The 13,858-nt window shown below is 43.5% G+C and overlaps 5 protein-coding genes across 5 annotated transcripts; 3 read left to right on the plus strand and 2 right to left on the minus strand.

The window, feature by feature from the left end:
* Nucleotides 1–116: 116 nt before the first annotated feature.
* V2V93DRAFT_380621 (chloride channel) lies at nucleotides 117–3,056 on the plus strand (the record flags this gene model as incomplete). The annotated part of the gene is made up of 3 exons (XM_066912064.1): nucleotides 117–1,070; nucleotides 1,128–1,636; nucleotides 1,700–3,056. The coding sequence occupies 3 exons, from the start codon at nucleotides 117–119 to the stop codon at nucleotides 3,054–3,056; spliced, it is 2,820 nt and encodes a 939-aa protein (XP_066765235.1).
* Nucleotides 3,057–5,665: 2,609 nt separating this feature from the next.
* On the plus strand, nucleotides 5,666–8,473 carry V2V93DRAFT_359232 (OPT oligopeptide transporter protein-domain-containing protein; the record flags this gene model as incomplete). Its single annotated transcript, XM_066908086.1, has 4 exons — nucleotides 5,666–6,358; nucleotides 6,419–6,424; nucleotides 6,520–8,099; nucleotides 8,164–8,473. 4 exons carry the CDS (start codon nucleotides 5,666–5,668, stop codon nucleotides 8,471–8,473), a joined length of 2,589 nt encoding a protein of 862 aa, XP_066765236.1.
* A 250-nt stretch (nucleotides 8,474–8,723) lies between these two features.
* Nucleotides 8,724–10,702, plus strand: V2V93DRAFT_370569 (uncharacterized protein). The gene has a single exon (XM_066910302.1). The coding sequence runs from the start codon at nucleotides 8,863–8,865 to the stop codon at nucleotides 10,594–10,596; it is 1,734 nt and encodes a 577-aa protein (XP_066765237.1). The 5' UTR covers nucleotides 8,724–8,862; the 3' UTR covers nucleotides 10,597–10,702.
* V2V93DRAFT_258208 (uncharacterized protein) lies at nucleotides 10,406–11,915 on the minus strand. The gene has a single exon (XM_066907142.1). The coding sequence runs from the start codon at nucleotides 11,795–11,797 to the stop codon at nucleotides 10,706–10,708; it is 1,092 nt and encodes a 363-aa protein (XP_066765238.1). The 5' UTR covers nucleotides 11,798–11,915; the 3' UTR covers nucleotides 10,406–10,705.
* A 634-nt stretch (nucleotides 11,916–12,549) lies between these two features.
* Nucleotides 12,550–13,741, minus strand: V2V93DRAFT_391477 (nucleotide-diphospho-sugar transferase; the record flags this gene model as incomplete). Its single annotated transcript, XM_066912441.1, has 4 exons — nucleotides 12,550–12,636; nucleotides 12,698–13,035; nucleotides 13,098–13,598; nucleotides 13,669–13,741. 4 exons carry the CDS (start codon nucleotides 13,739–13,741, stop codon nucleotides 12,550–12,552), a joined length of 999 nt encoding a protein of 332 aa, XP_066765239.1.
* Between the last annotated feature and the right edge of the window lie 117 nt (nucleotides 13,742–13,858).

The raw sequence follows: 13,858 nt of genomic DNA on the forward strand, positions 1-13,858 counted from the left end.
ACCGACGCCAACGCCGCACTAAGCAGAGTAAACGCCCATTCCTCCATCCATTCCTCTCCTCGTCGCCTCGTCGCCTCGTCGCCTCGTCGCCATAGCTTCTTAGCCTTCCTCCGGCCATGCAGCCAGATTCTCTGCCACTGCTGACGCGCCAGTCATCCTCGTCGTCGCAGTTGCCGGATCTCGAAGTATCTCCGGCTCCTGAAACACCTATACTTCCCTTCAATCAAGCCCAGCAGGGTCTCCGTGTTGACTTGCACTCGCCCGGCGTCACACCGCGAGTCCTCCATACACCTTACAACTCACATGGACCTGGAGCTCGTGTACAGCTTGCGGATCTCTTCGTCACCACTCCAGAGCGTCCGGCGTCTCCTCGTCCGTCTGCCTCCTACGAGTCCAGCCGCTCTACACCGGCTTCCGGGGAATCAGCACCATCAATATCTCTGGCAACTATTGCCCAACCTCCAACAGATGCAAGTACCCGGATGTGGTATGATGACTTTACTACTATTGACTGGGTCCACGACTTCATCAAAGAGTCTTATCGCGTCAAATGGCTTCGTGATCTTCCTGGAATCCGTGGCCGGCTGCAGCGCACGCGATACGCGTCGCAAGGCTGGATCCTCGTCTCAATAATTGCCACTTGTGTTGCTGTTCTTGCATATTTGATTGAGAGTGCGCAGACACGCATATTTGACTGGCGAGAAGGTTATTGCTCATCTAAGTGGTACGCTTCTCAGTACCAATGTTGTCTGGATAGCACAGAAATTTGCACCGCATGGGTCAAATGGAACATTGGTTTTAGCGGAGCAGGCTTTTTGGATTACAGCTTATTTATTGTGTCTTCAGTAATACTTGCTGTCGGCGCCGTCCTCTTGACTCTTACGACAGCCACCAATACTCCGTTCTTAAAATCGCAGGGGCAAAACTCGACGTCGACCGAAGCGTCAGCCGTTAATGCTAATATTCGTGACGGCTCCCCTGTATCCGTCGGAAAATCTGTTACTGGCTATGACTCGACTCGTAAGCCCCAGACTGTCATGTATACCGCGGCTGGTGGGGGCGTGGTGCAGGTATGTTCCTATCTTGCTATAATGTGGTAATAAGTCTAACCTTTGGATCCATTGTAGGTCAAAACCATTCTTTCTGGTTTTGTGATTAAGAAGTTTTTGGGTACATACACTTTATTTATCAAGTCTATTGCTTTAGTCCTGGCGATATCATCTGGTCTCAATGTGGGTAAGGAAGGGCCCTACGTCCATATAGCCGCTTGTGTGGGCAATATTGCGTGCCGACTTTTTGATAAATTTAGAAATAATGACGCCAAGAGGCGTGAAATAATTTCTGCTGCTACTGCGGCTGGGGTTGCTGTTGCATTTGGATCGCCTTTAGGTGGAGTTTTGTTTGCTCTCGAGGAGGTCTCCTATTACTTTCCGCAGAAGACTCTATTTAGATCCTTTTTATGTGCTGTTATCTCTGCTCTTGTTTTAAAATTTTTGAACCCGTATGGAACAGGGAAGATTGTGATTTTTGAGGTGTCTTATAGCCATGATTGGCACACATTTGAATTTTTTGTGTTTGTATTTATTGGATTATGTGGTGGAGTATTGGGTGCTCTTGTTGGCGCCATAGACGACTGGTATATTTGATGCCTTCCACTACTTTGATACTTGATACATATTACTAACTAGATGATTTTTAGGTGGAGCCGCAAAATCAAGGCTGTTCGAAGCGGACATCCTATTCTTGAAGTTATTGGCATGGCTGCGATTACCGCAATGATTTCGTATTTCAATGTGTATACCAAGAAGGCCCCTACAGAACTTCTCTTTGATCTCGCTCGGCAATGCGACTATCAAGCAGCGAGTGGTCCCAGTGATCTGCTGTATGAAAATAATGAGCTATTATGTCCTGAGTCTGTTGACAAGTACTCACGGTCAATTTGGGTGCTTGCAGTGGCTTTGATCGTCAAACTACTACTAACCTCAATGAGCGCTGGATTGACTGTTCCTTCTGGCTTATATGTACCATCGATGGTTATCGGTGCACTATTTGGTAGAATGGTTGGATTGTCCGTTCAATTACTTCAGTATCATCATCCCGACTTATTCCTCTTCAGCTCTTGCCCTGCTGGAAGTACGGCGCATGAGTGTACAATATCTGGCGTGTATGCTTTGGTGGGTGCTGGCGCTGTTATGGCCGGTGTAACTCGGATGACTGTTACGTTGGCTGTCATCCTTTTTGAAATCACGGGAAGTCTTGATCATGTACTGCCTATATCTGTAGCTATCTTGGTAGCGAAATGGGTCGCCCAGGTTTTGGAGCCGGAGTCTTTATACGATAAGTTGATGCATAAAAACAACTTTCCGTTTTTGGACAACCAACGGACTCCTGGATTTTCGGCTACATTGCATGAGGTGGTACCTAAAGCCACCATTTCATCTAATAGTCCCGTTGTCGATGTTACTGACTCATCCTACGTGTCTGCGGCAGTATTACGATCTAAATTGACATATCTGCAGGGGCTGGGCGAGTTTGACGGCTCGTTACCAATATTAAAATCTCAAGTACTGGTGGGATTGTTACCAGTTCCGGAACTTGAGTTTGCTTTAGACAAGATAAAGGAAAGTACGGCGGCCGCTAATTCTGTGACTTATGCGGATTTGGCAGAGCTAGAGGATAGTGGTGAGCCGCTTTGCCACATATCTGCTGACGGCAATGAGGTACAACAATTTTACATTGACAGATCTGCGCGACACAAACATTACAAGCGGAAAGTCAGTACTCATGACCTCGACGGCCGTCGTGAAGGGACCACATCAGATACGGCTAGTACAATTACTAGTGTTGAAATTGCCGACTTGACTCCATTCGTTGATCGTGCACCGATTAGTTTAGATATTAACTCACCACTTGCAATGGTTCACTTGTTGTTTGTCAAGATGGGACTGAGAATGGTTTGTGTATTAGAGGATGGGAAATTCTGGGGAGTTTTGCATAAGAAGCGGTTTATTGAATATTGCCGATTTGGCGAGGACAACATGACTACTTGGTTTTAGATCACTTCGTTATCTTTGGTTTGGAATAAAAACTTTTCAGCTTGGGAGTGTTATTAAATGTGTTCCTAGATGTCTTTGTTTGAGTATGATATGATACTGGATTTGATCCGGTCAATGACGCCATCTTGCGAAATATTTTGACTTTAAGTGTGCTCTAGTGTTGATTTATTTTCGCGGGGTTATTATTATATGAGTCCGTACCTCCAAAACCAACCTTAGCTGACAGACTTCATCACTGCTGACCAAAATTGCCATAGAGGGGGAAGTATGTAGTTCAGTGTCATAAGTATATCGCTTTGTAGATTACTTCAATAGTGCTAATCGCTGCTAACAGAAATATGGTGCTTGCCGAAGTACAGAGCTTGTGCGGTGCTTATCGCTAAGCGCATAGCAGTAGATTACAAGATACAAACTATAATCGAACAGACAAAGAAATGGAGACTTCTGATTGATAATGGAGAAGTTTTTTTAGCTTTTGCATAACGATCTCGGACTGTATCTGTCTGATACAGAAATAGTGCTCAAATTAATTGTTAAATGGAAAACCGCTGTGGCGTTTCTCACTGATCCGTGGCAGTGGCTGTATGAATGTTAGACCGGTGCAAAAGCGGAATAATATCAGCCACTGAGTTGGCTATATATGATAAATAGAAGACGTGTGCAAACTTGCAAATTATAGGCTATAATAACAATGCGACGCCGCTTCATAAGCAGCAATCATGAAGCACTATGTGCAAGCTGTGGTAGTTGTCTCGTGTTGTGTTATATTAAAGACGCTAACCAGAGTACAGTATCTCTCCTTTGAACGCTGACTTATCCGTATATATCCCACCCCCGCGTAACATCCTTGCAGCTCTTACTGAGTTCTACCAGTCAGTCGTCTATTGCAAAAAAAAAAAAAAGCACAACTAAAATAAACAGTCTTTTTTCAATACAGAAAACAAAGGCAGCCTCCAGACATCCCGGTTGCTCGCCGGAATTCTCCCTCACGTAGCATAACCGGGATCCACGAATATATAAACTGATAATGTGTCCATACAATAAACCCGTAACGCTTGGCAAATTAGTCCAGACCCAAAGTCAAAGCTTTCGCGGAGTCTTTCGTAAAAATAATTCTATTACTATGCAGAAACGCCGTCGCAACTGCCTTGACAAATGTCATTGATCTGCAATGGCCAATGAGCTCACAGGTGCATGCGGAATCCTCGATTGCGCAAGCGATGGCTTAATGACGCCTGTTTTATGAAGGAAGCTACTGCAGAGAGCTGATAACTTGACGACCCCACAGCAGTATGCTTTGCTATAGTACAGATTTTTATTCCAATCAGTGCTATATCAATCTCAATCGACTCCGGTCAATAGCTCTTGTATGACTGGATACCATCGGTACGAATTATTACTGCGGAACATTAAGGTACTGGGGCGGAGAAGCCACTCGGAAGCCTCAGACAAAGTGGAGTTCTTATCCGGCGTCGCTCCTTATCGTCTTGTGCCTACTGACACCCAAAACCCAGCCCTCTTGGCATCGAAGTCTCAATGTAATTCTGGACTTTCCGCCATCGACGATTTCTAGGAACTTATGAGCAGATATTGAATTGCTGTCTGATGTCCAGATAGTATTGTCCTTCAGTTTGCTACAGTACAGTTATTGGAGCTTTTGGCTCGTATACAAGCTCAGACCGACCTGATTGGGGTGCAATATCTTATCGCGTGCTGTGGCATAGCACAAACCGTACTAGCTCCTTCACACTAGCTTTTTACCCGTGCGCGCACCTTTGAATTTCTTTGTCTCGGCGTCTCTTCTTCGATGGCGAGTGGCGTAAAGAGAAGAAGAGATGAATATTATTTGCTGCTACTGTAACTGTTTGATAGACGACAGATGCGTTCTAAAGCCCAGCTGGCGAAACGAGGGCGGTGAGAAAGCGAATGCGACTCAGACATTAGCTGGGCAGGCAGCTCATACAGACTTCGTACCTGTTTACAGTTTGGTTCAGTATTAGTAACCTTAGTGCTCCACCGTTGCTGAGCCTCGCCGGGATTCAGACTAGCGCCACAAGATTACCGAGAGTCACGGTATCTAATCTAGTAAGTCGGCCCAAACCTGTCTCAGTAGCGCATTCATCATGCATATCGCAAACTCGAACCTCAGAAGTTCTGCACGATTCAGTCTGCTTCATACTCTGCTTTTAGACCGTATTAAAAGTATTAGTATCCTTATTTCTGTAGTTCGTTCATTCTAACAGTTTCTACGGTGGTTGTGGGCAAAATTCTGGTCTGTGGCACCAGAATAGACGTGAAAGAGCGGCACGATACTCTGTATGTGAAGCCCCTTCAACTCCCGAGCTGTCAAAGCTACCGATCGTGAGTGCTGTAACACCAGGAGCAATACACTTTAGTACCCAATTAGCTCCATGCCTATTCGCGCAGCGCTGTCTACTATCAGCTGTCAAACAGATGAGTATAAATAAATGGACTCACTTCCTTCAGCTGTCAATTTCAATTCTAACTGGCCTACTCCACCAAAGTCGCCGACTGAGCTTCCCCAGTCAATAAAATACAGAGAGCTGGCATTTGTTATTTAGCGCCGCTAGTATCAGACCAACAAGCAGATGGCAGACTTAGATGAGCCGAAGGCTCCCGAGTCGGTCTCCATCTCGAGCGCAACGGAGTCCTTTGATGAGAAGAAGACGTCGGGCGTCTATCAAGTTGTTGAATCCGAAAAAGAGAGACTGCATACACACGAGGTCATCATTGAGCGCATGCGTGAAAGCGGAGATATGGACGATATCTTGGCTGAAGGTTATGCGGATTTTTTCATTGACAAGCTGAAAGGGATGTCTTCTGCTGAGGCACTAGAAGTCTTGCGATACTCTTTCGAGTATCATAATACTGACATCAACTTTCCTGAAGCTACCTTGACGCGAATTACTGTGCTTCTTCAAGGTGAAGAATCTTATGGACAGGGTCCTGAGTTGTATGATTTAGATTTGCGTCTTGAAGCCTCACTGATGAAATATCACTCTCCTTATCCCGAGGTTCGTTCTGTCTGCGCTCCTACAGACGATCCTTCTATTCCTGTCGAAACCTTTCGAGCCTATGTCATCGGTATTTTTTGGGTCGCTGTTGGCAGTTTTGTTAATCAATTGTTGTACTTTCGCCAACCATCGTTCTCGCTTACATCTCAGGTGATTCAGCTTCTGCTTGTTCCTTGCGGTCAATTTGCTGCCAGAGTTGTTCCTTCCTATAAAATCAAGATTTGGAAGTATTCATTCGATACTAATCCTGGACCGTGGACCTTTAAGGTATGTTCTTTGCTATTATAACATGATTCGAGTGGTTGCTAACCAATTTGTAATGCGTAGGAGCAAGTATGTTTATTTCTTTTTTCCTTATGTGCAAACATGAACCATTATAGACGATTTCATTTATGTTTCTGTGTAACATTTTCTAACAAGTTTTATAGTTGTTTGCTACTATTTTGACCAACGTCGGATCGCAAAACTCCGTCTGGGGTCAATATGCTCCTGTTATTCGAGAAAAGATTTTTTACGGACAAGAATGGGCTAATGTTGGTTTCACCATTTGCATCAACATCATCTGTCAGTTTTTTGGTCTTGGAACAGCTGGAATTTTGCGTCGATTCTGTGTCTATGAGAGCAAAGCCGTATGGCCAACTCTACTGCCTACTCTGCAACTTAATCGTACTCTTCTTCTTCCTGAGACTAAGAGAGTCATCAACGGCTGGAAGATTACCAAATACAAACTGTTCAATATCTTGCTTGCCATCTCCTTTTTATATTTCTTTATTCCAGATTACTTGTTCACCGCGCTAAGTATGTTCAATTGGATGACCTGGATTGCTCCAAACAACAAGAACCTTGCATTTGTCACTGGTTCCAAAATTGGTATGGGTTTCAACCCCATTGTTTCTTTCGACTGGTCGGTTATAAATTATAGTAAATGTCTTGTGGTTCCATTTTTTACTATTGCCAACCAGTACTGTGGCAGTGTCGTTGCTGCTCTTTGCTGCCTGGGCTTATACTACTCTAATTTCAAATGGAGCGCATACCTACCTCCAAACACTAGTACTGTTTACGACAGATTTGGAGCGACTTATAATCTCTCGAATGTACAAACAAACCAAGTCTTTGATCAGGCGAAGTATGAGGCATATTCAATTCCGTATGTGTCTGCTGGTTATTACATGTATCTTTGTGCTTCTTATACTGTGTACACGTTTGCCTTTGTCTATATTCTCATTGGTGAGTATCATACATTCAAGTCCGCATTCAAGGGATTTTGGGCCAGCTTAAAAGATCGAAGGAAATCAACTTTTTCCTCCTACCGCGATCCTCTGTCAGTAATGATGAGAGAGTACAAAGAGGTGCCGGACTGGTGGTTTCTTATCATCCTTCTTTTGACATTCATGGTTACTTTGCTAGTTATGCGCTACTACCCCACAGGCATGCCTGTCTGGGTTACTATTGTGATTCTCCTTGTTGCGTTGGCTATGCTTGTTCCTTGCATGGTTCTATTTGCGACTACCGGTTATTACATGTCCACAAACATGTTGGGAACCATTCTTGGAGGTTACTTGGTTCCTGGAAATGGTGTTGCTTGCGTCTTTGTTCGTGCTCTTGGATTCTGCGTCGAGGAAGAAGCGGAGACATACGTCGGAGATCAAAAACTCGCTCATTATGCGAAACTTCCTCCCCGTGCTGTATTCCGCGCTCAGGTAATAGCTACTTTCGTTCAAATTTTTACTACTGCGGGAGCTATGGAGGTCACTCACGGACTTGAGAATTTCTGCAGTTGGACTCAAGATTCCAGATTCTACTGCGCGTGGTCTCACAGTATTTACTCTGGAACTTTGCTTTTTGGCGTTGTCGGTCCTTCTCGTATCTTCAACACGCTGTATCCTATGATCAAATGGTGTTTCCTTATTGGCGCAGTTGCTGCACCTCCTGTCTACTTTATTCGTAACAGATATCCTAAATATTTGCGATACATCCATCCTGTTCTTTTCCTTGGAGGTTTCACTAAGTAAGATAATCTCAAATTCGAAATCTTTAATAACTTTCGGTGGTATTAACACTCTCATGTCTAGATTTGGCTCTAACTACAATTTATCGTACTATACCGAAGGATTCTATGTGTCTCTCGCATTTATGTGGTATATCCGTACTCGCTACTTGGCATGGTGGTCGAAGTACAACTACATTATCTCCAGCGGTCTCACTGCTGGTATTGCGTTCTCTGGAATCTTGATTTTCTTGGCGTTGCAGTACAGACCGAAGAAGTTGGTCTGGTGGGGAACCACGGTGCAATCTGCTGGTATTGATGGAGGTGCTAGCGCTTCATTGTTAGAAATTTCTGAACAGGGTTATTTTGGTGTTCCAGCGGGCCAATGGTCTTAGTTTTGAGACAGAAAAAGGTTGTGTTTTAATGTTTGTTTTCTGAAGAGTTGCGGAGTCGTTCGTAATTTGATTGTTTAAAGCCGTGTTTTTATACAATATGAGTTATATTAATTCTTTGGTCATTTCTGAAGCTGTACTTGTTTCCTATCAGCTAATCGATAAATAAAATAACTGCCATCGGCAGTAGCGTATTTTTCAATGCGAACTGGTTGACCCCTGATTCTGGCACGTGATACTAGAGCGCAGATCGGATTTTTTTCACTGCTGTATCTCTGCTAAAACTGACAGTTAACAAGTAGATAAAAATGCTTTATTGCTTGCGGTTATAAACTATAGCTTTTTTAGATATTGCTGGATAATTTTGGAGCTTGGAAAAAAGTTTTAAATAAATGGAAAAAATAGCATCTTTTACAGCTTTCTTGCTCGCCAACGAGATTGATGTGTCTCCAAAATTGGGATTTACTTACTCTCCAGCGCGTGGATATCATGTTCTTCTTTCGTCCAAGTTAAAAAAGGCCATACGATCAGGGACAGTTCTAGTACGGATACCGAAATCTGCTGTACTTTGCGGGAGTACGTCAGTGTTATGCAATCTATTATCAGATGAACAGCTGGGCACTACAGCTGGCTTAGTGCTGTCATACCTTGTGGAGCGTGCGATGGGAAAGCGGTCCCCTTGGTTTGCTTATCTTTCGATGCTTCCAACTTGCGAAGACTCTTGTTTAAGGTTCTGGAGTTTGTCTGAGCGGGAGTGGATAACTGGCACAGATGCGATTGATCTATTGAGGGCTGCTGATACTGATTTGCGGGAGATGTACGATGAAGTAGCGGCGCCTTTCTTCCAGGAGAATGAAGCTGTTTTGAGATCTTTGATTGGTGATGATTCGTCTTTTGAGTGGAAAGTATTTACTAGTCAAAAGACATTTTATGAAGCCGCCTCGGTAGTTGCTGCGCGATGCTTTGAAGTCGACACGTTCATTGGTTTAGGTCTCGTACCTGTCGCCGACCTATTCAACCATTCAGATGACGAGGATATTAGATTTGAAAGTCAGTTTGAAGTATGCGAGGCATGTGGATCGAACACGGCGTGTGAGCACGATGCTCAGAGTATGAAAGATGCTGCTGGAGACAGTGATGAAGAGGATGACGATGAAGAGAATGATGAAATGGATCATGACTATGACAGTGATATAGCTCCCCCTCTTGAAGATGTTTCCAGTAAGGATGACGAGTTATCAGAAGAGAGCGATGACTCAGATTCAGAAGAGCTGTCCGATACATGTGACATTGTAACTAGGAGACACATTCTACCAGCGCCCAATTTATTCAAGCAGAATCGAGAGTTGTTCAACTCTTATGGGTCTCTTAACTCCTCTCATTTGCTTGTTAAATATGGATTCATACTTCGAAATAACATGCATGATTATATTTCTTTGGAGAGAGAAGTTCGGATTCTCTATAAAGAGCTAGGAATTATGTGGCATGGTGATCATGATCATGATTTAGATCCCGATGAAGAGCGGTCAGTTACCGATGATATGGAAATTGATCGAGTTCACGAAGTTAACGGCGTGGTCCATGATGATCATGAAAAAGATCAAGATGGCGAGGAATGGGAAGATGTCGAAAGTGACGGCGGCGATGGCAGCAGTCAGTCGAAGTATGGCAGTGATAGCGGAGAGGGTAGTGATGATGAGGAAGAAGAAGAGGATGAAGAGCTCAAGATTGACAATCAAGGCCGTCTTAATATTCATCTGTGGAATCGGGTTATGGTTGCTTGTATGGCAGCAAATGGTGACGGATTTGAGTCTGAGAGTATTAATCTCGAGCATGAGGCTCTCAGTATATTGAATAACTCGCCCAAGAGATTATTGTCAAAGCAGTCGAACCTCACTCGTCAGGCTCTCGGTACGTTACTGATTCTAATTGAACGCAGACAAGGAAAATATCCTGATGGCGGCCTAACTTCTAAGGAGTATAGTTATATGCTGTCTGAAGAGGTACCTTCAATAGAATTAAGCGCTTCTGACAGTAAACGAAGAATGGCTATGACTGTTTTAGCTAATGAGAAGCAGATGCTTGAAAGGGCGAGAAACAGATGTGAAGTTGCTCTAGGAAAATGATGTACATAACTGTATTATTATCGGAATCTAGTGTGTATATAATGTATATAAGTACAGATAATCTTAATTTGAGCGCTCATCATGCAGTTCTTTTGCTCATTAAAAATGTTTAGTAGTATTTTCCTTTCAATGCAGGCGAGTAATTGTATCCAATATATCCCTCTTTTGCCTTGTTGATATAAAAGGTACTTCTATCATATGGATCCAAAGCCATATTCTCCATATACTTGGCCACTAAATCCGGATTTGAAAGGAAATGACGACCAACAGCAACGATGGAATTGGGATGGGTTGCTGCGTATTCTCTCGCAGTTTTGGGATTATATCCACCAGCAGCGATCCACACACCTTTCCAAAGCTTTCTGAAAGGTTCTGTTGTATCTCCCTCTTCAGGAATCTGATCGTTATTTCCTGCTGCTCTTGGTTCAACCATATGCACATACGCCAATCCCGGGAACTTGTCCTGCAACTGCTCGACAAAGTATGAAAATTGAGGATAGAGATCCTTCATTCTCATGGCTTGAACTTTAGAAAAAGGAGATAATCTGATAGCAACGTTCTCTGCACCAATAGCTTCGACGCATTTCGCGACGACCTCCAATCCAAATCGTGCCCGCTTCTCAATAGTACCACCATACTCATCGGTTCGTAAGTTGGTAACATCCTCCATAAATTGATCAATTAAGTACCCATGAGCTCCATGAATCTCAATTCCATCAAATCCGGCCTGCATGGCATTTTTGGCAGCAGTGCCATATTCTTCTACCACCTGATGGATTTCGTCGATAGTAAGTGGTCTTGGCTTTGGTCTATCTGGCATTTGCACATCGCTCGCACTGAAAACATCACTTTGCTTCACTCCGGGATTTACTCTTCCCAAATTCCATATTTGCAAGAAGATAAATCCCTTCTTTGCATGCACGGCGTCTGTAACTTTCTTCCACCCTGCAATGTGCCTTTCAGTGTAGATACCAGGACTGTTAGGATACCCACCACCCATGTAACTGACATCTGTAGCCTCCGCGATAACAAGAGTACCAGGAACAAGGCATCGCTCAGAGTAATACTGGGGAGCAAGGTCTTCGTTGGGAGTTCCGTCGTCGTCGCAGCGGTAGCGAGTAACTGGAGGGAAAGCCAGGCGGTGGCCCAACGTAACTTTTCCGACCTTGATAGGAGTGAATAGTACCTCTTCTTCCGACATTTCCGGGAAACTAATACAGAATTGTCAATTGGCGACGGAATTGAGCTGCAAGGAGTCAATATAAGATGGAGCACAACTGAATTGACAATGAACGTCAGAACCCAGTGCTCGCTGCATCCAAGGTCTCGATATATTACGAATACGACGATAACAGCTTATTCTAGCGAGCCGTTCACGCATCTGTTCGCTGTGGCTGTTCACATTTAAGCATTTGCGAAGTTTTTCGGATAAATATTGGAAGCATTTGTTTCTCTTTCAAGTTCGTGAATATCATTTTGTTGATATTGCTATTCAATCTTGATGCTTCCTGGACATGTACTTTGCGTAGATAGCACCCGTGAGCCAGATATCAGTTGATCGGCTAGAAAACTAGTAAAGAACTAAAACTAAATATCGAGCAATTTTCAGGATAGCGTGCTCGCGATGAATTTAATATCATGACGGATGATATAAAATACATAATCTTATTCAAAATAGACCGACACAATAAAATACAACCAAATAAATATGCACAAATGGCACAGGAAAATACCTAAAAAAAAACCTTGCAAAAACAGGCGTCCGAACATCCAAATGCGTCTTCCGAAAATATTAACTACAGACCGCAGCAAGACACATTTGTTGTTAGGAGGCCAAGCAGAGCGCCCTTAATATATACGTCGGATTCATCACACCTACAGCCTGACATAATTCAGTTCAGGGAGGCTATAATATCCATAGTCTTCTCTTGATTATACACTGCCGCTCTTTTCTTAACCCAAAAGAGGAAGTTCTCCAGAGTAACTGTAAAACTCGAGCATCTCTTTGCACAGCATAGAATACCATTCGGACGGTTCCCACTATAAGAGGTCGTGTTAGCTAAGACAAATAGGTTTTGACATTCATTATTAGCGTTCCTACCTCATTGCAGCCTTTGCGGCAATGCTTGTCAGGCATTGGCTTCTTTGTTGTGAAATGGACAATAACAGCTTCTGGCCAAAAAGCATCCCATGTTCGCCGATGGTGCTGATACATTATAAGATTGAAATTGTACTTGTAAGGAAGAGCATGGAATCTGAACCTAAAGTATGCGTTCAGAAATGCCTGATCGGCATCGTTTGGCTTGTGCATGCTGGGATCTGAAACTGCAACCACCATATTGTTGAACTCTTCTATTGAAGGTCGGAAACTGATGACGCCAGAGTTGAATCGCGTATCAGTTAAAATGTCCCACCATGTGTCGGGAGTCCCGGCAATTTCTATATATTGACAAAAATCAGCAAAAAGAACTGCATTACAAAAGTAATAAAATGCAAAATACCTCCGGGTTGATCAAAAAGCTCTGCAATGGATGCTTTACACAGCGTATCTGCGTCAATGAAGACAATTCGCTCGTAATTTGTGTACGACCACAAATATAGCTTGTTGAGATTGTAGCGATGATAAGGTCTAATCTTTCCCTTGTCGACGCCCTGAAATTCAAGATCTTTTTCGATCATGATTTTCCATCCGACACGTTCAAGTCGGGTAATATTCTGCGGTGTCACTGCTTCTTTCCCTTCTGTTCGCACCAATAGAATGAGTTCTGCATCAAGAGCCTCGAAGTCGTTGTGTTTTTGCAGAGTGTATCCCAACATCATGGCATACTGAGTAAACCGAGCAGTCATTACACTTGAGGCAACAGCATATCTCGGAGCACGCTTTGTCGTTATGATTGTAGGAATTTCAAGAGTAGCATATGGGTCCGACACGTTAGCTACCGCTGACCTTATGTGAGGAGGTTGCCACACGCTTGGCCCAGCGGATTTACTTGAAGAAGATTCTATGATTCAAAATATAAGCTGCCGTCGGCTAAAGTAATTGGTAGTACAATTGAGGATTAGAATACTTACTGTGTAATGTGATGAACGCGAAGATCAATGCCACTATCAGAAACGCTGGCAGCGTAAAACGTTTGGAGGCCATGTTACAAAAAAAAACCCAGATATCTAATAGCAATTCTCATAAACTAGTAAATTACCATCCGATATTTATTTTGAAAATGCGACTAGTCGCCTTTAGTTAGCAGGACGTGTAAGTAGA

This window comes from Kockiozyma suomiensis (genome assembly GCF_038497685.1).
Source record: "Kockiozyma suomiensis strain NRRL Y-17356 unplaced genomic scaffold V2V93scaffold_8, whole genome shotgun sequence".
NCBI classification, from domain to species: Eukaryota; Fungi; Ascomycota; class Lipomycetes; order Lipomycetales; family Lipomycetaceae; genus Kockiozyma; species Kockiozyma suomiensis.

What these genes read in the sequence shown, in the direction of transcription:
- V2V93DRAFT_370569 (XM_066910302.1), top strand. Translation starts at nt 8,863, where the DNA reads ATGGAAAAAATAGCATCTTTTACAGCTTTCTTGCTCGCCAACGAGATT.
- V2V93DRAFT_258208 (XM_066907142.1), bottom strand. Translation starts at nt 11,797, where the DNA reads ATGTCGGAAGAAGAGGTACTATTCACTCCTATCAAGGTCGGAAAAGTT.